The sequence below is a fragment of the Lepidochelys kempii genome, chromosome 14 (assembly GCF_965140285.1).
Source record: "Lepidochelys kempii isolate rLepKem1 chromosome 14, rLepKem1.hap1, whole genome shotgun sequence".
In the NCBI taxonomy this organism is placed as follows: domain Eukaryota; kingdom Metazoa; phylum Chordata; order Testudines; family Cheloniidae; genus Lepidochelys; species Lepidochelys kempii.
The window spans coordinates 17340245-17346244 of NC_136393.1; the positions used below are offsets into that span (position 1 = coordinate 17340245).

General features: G+C 54.9%; 1 protein-coding gene across 1 annotated transcript in view; it reads left to right on the forward strand.

The window, feature by feature from the left end:
* MGAT5B (alpha-1,6-mannosylglycoprotein 6-beta-N-acetylglucosaminyltransferase B) overlaps positions 1–5131 on the forward strand; it is a 168343-nt gene extending 163212 nt beyond the window's left edge. The window contains exons 17-18 of the mRNA XM_073310498.1: positions 1785–2059; positions 4554–5131. Of these exons, the coding sequence (XP_073166599.1) occupies positions 1785–2059; positions 4554–4752 (474 nt within the window). The 3' untranslated portion in view covers positions 4753–5131. The remainder of the gene's footprint in view (positions 1–1784; positions 2060–4553) is intronic.
* The last annotated feature ends 869 nt before the right edge of the window (positions 5132–6000 follow it).

The following is a 6000-nucleotide window of genomic DNA, read 5'->3' on the forward strand; positions in this document are numbered from 1 at the left end:
CCCCACAGGGCTTCCCACGTCATTTCTTGGGGGAAGCAGCCAGCTAGGCATCATGGCCAGCAGACTGTATTTAAAGATGTACAACAAACTGCAGGCCTCGCGCCCTGCCCCGCCCCTTCCATGAGGCCCCACCCCTGCCCTGCCCCTTATCTGAGGCCCCGCCCCTGCTCACTCCATCCCCCCTCCCTCCGTCACTCACTCTCCCTCACCCTCGCTCACTCGCTTATTTTCACCAGGCTAGGGCAGAGGGTTGGGGTGCGGGAATGGATGAGGGTGCGGGCTCTGGGGTGGGGCCAGAAATGAGGGGATTGTGGGGGAGGGGACTCCAGGCTGGGGCAGGGGATTGGGGTGCAGGAGGCAGTTCTGCGTGTAGGCTCCAGGAAAGAGTTTGGGTGCAGGAGAGGGCTCAGGGCTGGGGAAGTGGGAAGGGGGTTCAGGGTACAGGCTCTGGGCGGCACTCACCTCAGGCAGCTCCTGGAAGCAGCGACATGTCCCTCTGGCTCCTAGGTGGAGGTGCAGCCAGGCAGCTCTGTAGGCTGTCTCCGCCCACAGGCGCTGCCCCTGCAGCTCCCATTGGCTGTGGTTCCCAGCCAATGGGAACGGTGGAGCCGGCGCTTGGGGCGGGAGCAGCGTGTGGAGCCCCCTGGCTGCCCCGGAGTCAGAGGAACCTGTCGCTGCTTCTAAGAGCCATGCGAAGCCAGGGCAGGCAGGGAGCCTGCCTTAGCCCCACTGTGCCGCCAAATGGACTTTTAGCAGCCTGGTCAGCACTGCTGACCAGAGTCTCCAGGGTCCCTTTTCGACTGGGCATTCCAGTTGAAAACCAGATGGCTGGCAACCCTAGCTGTCAGACATACATCCTCACCGGTGGCTCAGGACACAGCCAGCTAGCCGGTGGCAGGGGCTACAGCCCTGGGGGCTATTGGTGTCTGAATCTGAGAGGGGATTTAGGACTCATGAAAGTCAAGGGCCAGTGCCTCTGGCTGGAGCCCGGCATGGTACTGGCAGGAGCCATGGATGCTTCTCCCTAATCCTCTGGTGGCACCCACCAATTGCAGCTTTGGGACTTTCCTGAGTAGGGGCTGGGTAGTGAGGTGGTGCTTGTGGTTGTGATTCAGGTACCATAGCAGCCCTGCCCACCGCTTGTCTGGGCTGTGCCTGGGTGGAGACGAGTGATATCTGCAGGGATATGTTCCTTTGCAGTTATCAGTACATCCTGGTGACAAGGAGAGAGATGCTCTGTATGGAACCCTGCCACAAAAAACAGGGGAAATAGGGGGCCGCTCATCTCTGGGACCCTAGTTTAGCTCCAGATCTTAAGTATGTCTGTAGGCATTTATCAGAGCAAATCCCTGGGGACTGGGCTCCCCATGAACGTTTTTCCTTGCCGCATGGGGTCCTTGGGCCCCCTGTAAGCTGGCTCCTGGCGAGGGGATGCACTGGAACCTGGGAGAGCCGGAGCAGAAACAGCCTCTCATCTGAGATCCTTTGCTCACAAAGCTCGGCAGTGTGGGAAGAGCCCTTTGATCTGTCTGCTGCAGGGAAGGTCCACTAGGTCAGGGCAGGAGTCAGTAACAGAGTCGGAGTCATATATATTCAGCAGCCCTAGCTGCTGCCTGGGGAGGCCCTCGGGAGTTACCTTCTAGCTGGTGGAAGGGACCTGAGCTCAAGGCAGCAGAGCGAGCCTCAGCTGCAACCTAGAAAGTGATTCCCTTCAGACTGGCCTGATGTTTAACCGTTTCCATTCCGTGGGGCACTCTGTGACCTGTCCTTTTCTGTCCCGCTAGGATTTCTGTGCTGGAGCTTCTCCTCCTCTGCCAGCGAAGCCCAATGGCCATGCTATGCCAAGCTCGCCAAACCCGTTCACCCTGTCGCCAAACGCCACTCACCTTGTGTGGTCGTACAACGGCAGCAGCGCCCCCCATGTCTGGCCTCCCATGAGCTCCATGCAGGTGTGGGTGTCTGAGGCTGGGCGAGCCTGCACTGAGACCTGTCAGGAGCACGGGCTGGTCTGCGAGCCAACATTCTTCGAGTTTCTCAACAAGAAGGACGTGTTTCTCCAGTGAGTATGGCTCTCGCACCTTCACCTTGCCCCCCTGCATAGTGGGGTGATAATAATCCATTGTCCTGCTATAGCACCCCTATTTAAGCACCCCCAAAATGCTTTTCTTAGGCCTCAAAGTACTCCTCTATCATAGGGCAACATTATTATCCCTGTGTTACAAATGGGTAAACTGAGGCACAGAGAGGTTAAGGGTCTGATTGGCAGAACTGCACAGGCCAGGGCCAGCTAACGTCAGTGACAGCCATGGGTGCTAAGCATCTCTGAAAATTAGGACCTAAGGCCAGAACAGTGAGAAAAGATCAGCTTCCTCACCCAGGCTTAGCTCCAATTTAAGCGTAACGCCGACCCCTTGGATGGGTTGTCAGCAGCACGGATCAGACCTGGGACCTTGGGATCTTTATACATGAGCTTGTACTATCTGAGCTAAAAGATGCCCCTTTCTTAGCTGAGACCATCACAGGCTCATCAAGTGCTAGTTGGCCTGGCCAGCACTAGAAGGGGACAGAGTGCCACACTGGGCAGACATGGCTCACGTTAAGTTCTGACAGTGCTCAGCATGTGGTGGGCATGTTGGGTGCTGAGCTCCTTGGAGAGTCTGGCCCTAGATGTCACAATGGGAGCAGCTGGGCACTGAGCTCCTTGGAGAATCTGACCCCACGAAGCTTACCCCAGGCTGCACACCAAGCCAGCAGCGGAGCCAAAAACAGAACCCTGGTATCCTGTCTCGCAAGCCCTTATTCTAACTGCTAGGCAACACTCCCTCATTGACCTTTTGAAAGGTGAGGTTGTTCTGTTCTCCCAGTGCTACTTTCTGCAATTTTGCAAACACAGCTCCCCTTGCTGTAACTCCCTGTGGTCCATTGCAGTGCCCTTTGTACACAACCCCATATGCAGTCTGCTTTGTTTGTGTCACTTGGATGCATTGTGCCCGAATGGGCTTCTGCTTCAAAACAAATGTTGGATTTTTCAGGCACCTTTCCCTCTCCCCCCGCCTTTTATACCTTTCTCTATAACACTCCATTTTGAACACACAGGCAGTAAAGTTTTTAATAGGGCATAAATCTGCCTCCCGATTCCATGCTGCACTGTGGACAATTAAAATGCAAGCATTGCCATTTCTGTCACACCGGTCAGGCAGGCAATTTGAGTCCTAGTGACATTTTTATATGATAAATTAGAGCAGGAGTGCAGATTCCACTCACTCCGCTCCTTCACCCCCCCCCCCCCCGCCCCCGAATGAAATCACCTGTTCAGAGTCAGTAGTTCAGCTCGGAGTTTATTAGGTAGAGCCATTGGACATGCAGAGATACCCAGGGCATTCTGCTGCTGACCAGAGGAGACCCCGGCATTCTAGCTCCACCTACAGATTGGAGGAAACAAGACAATCTCACTTTCCATCCAGTCCATTCCTCCCTCTAGTGCTACTCCAAGAAGTTTGCTGGTGCTGGCTGTAGTCAACCCAGCTCTCAGGGTTTGGCTGTCGTCTCTTTGTGTTTCTTGCCCCTGGGTCCCATCTGGAACCTCCCCTCCTGGTTAGCTCGCGGTTCCCCAGGGGAGTTGAGCTCACTCCCAGGGTACTTTCTGAGTCCAGTTACCTCCAGTCCCTGGTGCTGCTCCATCAGTGTCCTGTAGCTAGATCAGAGAAGAACAGACGTCCGGAGCACCGCACAGGGCTGCAATGTCTGTCTGCCCTAAACAAGGCAGGGAGGAAAACGAGCACAAGTCACTGGTCAGGTGTGGCTACCGGGCTCTCTCGCTGTCTCTATCAGCCTCTCCTCTTGGGAAACTCACCCGCTGCTCTATGACCAGCTTCACTTGTAGGTAGGGCGTGCTCTGCAGGTGCACCTACTCGGCACTGTCTGAGTGCAGAGACGCTTGTTAGCTTGCTGTCAGCGGGATGGGGGCGTGTCCCATCACACTGGCCTCTCCCTGCCCTGTGGCCAATCTCCTCTCACAATAACCCACACATGGATCTGATACATGCACCTCACATGTGTCACACAAGTGCCTAGAATCTCTCAGATGCATGGGAGCAGCTCCCATTGAAATCAATGGCCGCCGCACGTGGCCGTCAGAAAGTGCAGTGTGGCCCAGAGAGCCTATTATGTGTCCTTGTGCCAGTCCCTTGGATTCCATGGGTGGTTTGCTTGGGCCATGCGGATTGCACACATAGGTTGGGATGATCTCACAGGTTCCATGTCTGGGCTGCATGGGTCACACAGATCTCAGGTTGCTCAGGTAGCCACATGTAGTTTCCAAGCACTTACTATGCAAATCATACATCACTTAAGCTTAGTGTTATTGTGGGGCAGGGACAGGTCTGCAGTGACATTCGAAGCAGGGAGGTTCTGTAAACAGAGCAGTGTTCAAATCTCCCCCAGAGATGTAGCAGCCCTCCCTAAAGTCACATTCTGATCCAACGTGAAACCCGCTGAAGAGCAGGTGCAGAGATGGACACAGCAACATTCAATTTTGGGTATTTGTTTGCCAGGCTTCGCATTGCCTGTGACACCACGGAGTCCGAGATGAACCACCTCTACCCAGCACTGGCTGAAAATGTGCCGGAGTGCTACCTTCAGAAGGAACCGCTGCTGTACAGCTGCGCAGGCTACAGCACCAAGTACCGGCGCCTCTGCCCGTGTCGCGATTACCGGAAAGGACAAGTGGCGCTGTGCAGGGACTGCTTGTGACTCTCCCAGAGCCCGGAGAGCGTGTGTTGTGACACGCCACACGCAACAAGTAGCTTTTTCTCAAAGCTTCTGCAATACCCAAGAAGGACAGGACAGCTCCCTCTTCTTGGAAACTCATGTCGAGACTTTGGATGTCAGACTCTGTCGGTTGTTTTATCTGCCAGTCAAACGTCCGTGAATCACCATCTGCTCATGTTGGATTTTTTTTTTCTTGAGACACATCTCCTTCCACACCCAAGCCCACCTGGACTTCAGAGGAGCCCAGAGCTGCTTCAGTAGGACAAGGCACCAGGAGCCTTTGGGTTTGGGTTTCATCCTCTTTGAACGTCCTCATTTATTTATTTATATTTTTTATCGAATTAAAGCAGCAAAACAACCACCGGTCCTTCCTGAGGAGTTATTTGGAACAACCTCCTTAGAAATACTTACGTGGGGGTGACAGATCTTGGAAGGCTCTAATGCCAGACGCATCTAGAAAGATGCCTTCGAGTCTATCAGTGCGATCAGCTGTCCAGCCTTTGGAAGGGGAGGGGGAGGCGTTCTACACACGCTGACGGGAGCACGTCTCTTGTTCTGTTCCTACCACTAGCACTCGTTAGAGCTTGGGACCCCGGCCCTGCAGAAGTGCGGGGATTCTGGGCATGACATCACAGCACCAGAGATGAGCGTCCCAGTGCGGTAGCTCAGAGGGGGTGTTGATGTTTGTGGCATTCATGTGCCAGAACAGAGCGTGCAGGGATCGACCCGTTCACAGCTGGGGCCAAAGAGGGACGCTCAAAGGGAGGGAGCTGACCCCGCCCCATCAAGTGGTTCCCCATCTCTTCTTGCAGCTGTACTCATTTCCCAGATGAAGGCCTTGGCTGTAGCAGCCAGTCCTCACCATCCCCAGAACGGGGTGCTCTGCCCCTTTAAGGGGCTGGGGGCCTGGGGCCAGGCAGCCCTGTTCCATTATCAGACCCAGCTGGGAAGGGGTCAGGTGTGTTCCAGAAAGGTCTGAAAGAGCTGCTGGAAGGGGAGCTCTGGGAGAGAGGTTGGTGCCTGGTCCTGGAGCAAAGGGGTGGGAATAGGGGCAGGGGAAAGACCCCTGCAGCTAGGGCTGCTCAGGGGAAGAGCTTTGTTTTGTGTTACTTTGTGAGTTTTTTGTTTGAATTAAGATCCGGCCCCAAGACAGCCCATGGGAGAGGTGTTAGTCCTCTAGAGGCTGGGGAGACAGGCCAACAGCCCTACAAACTCCCATTCAGTCAGAGA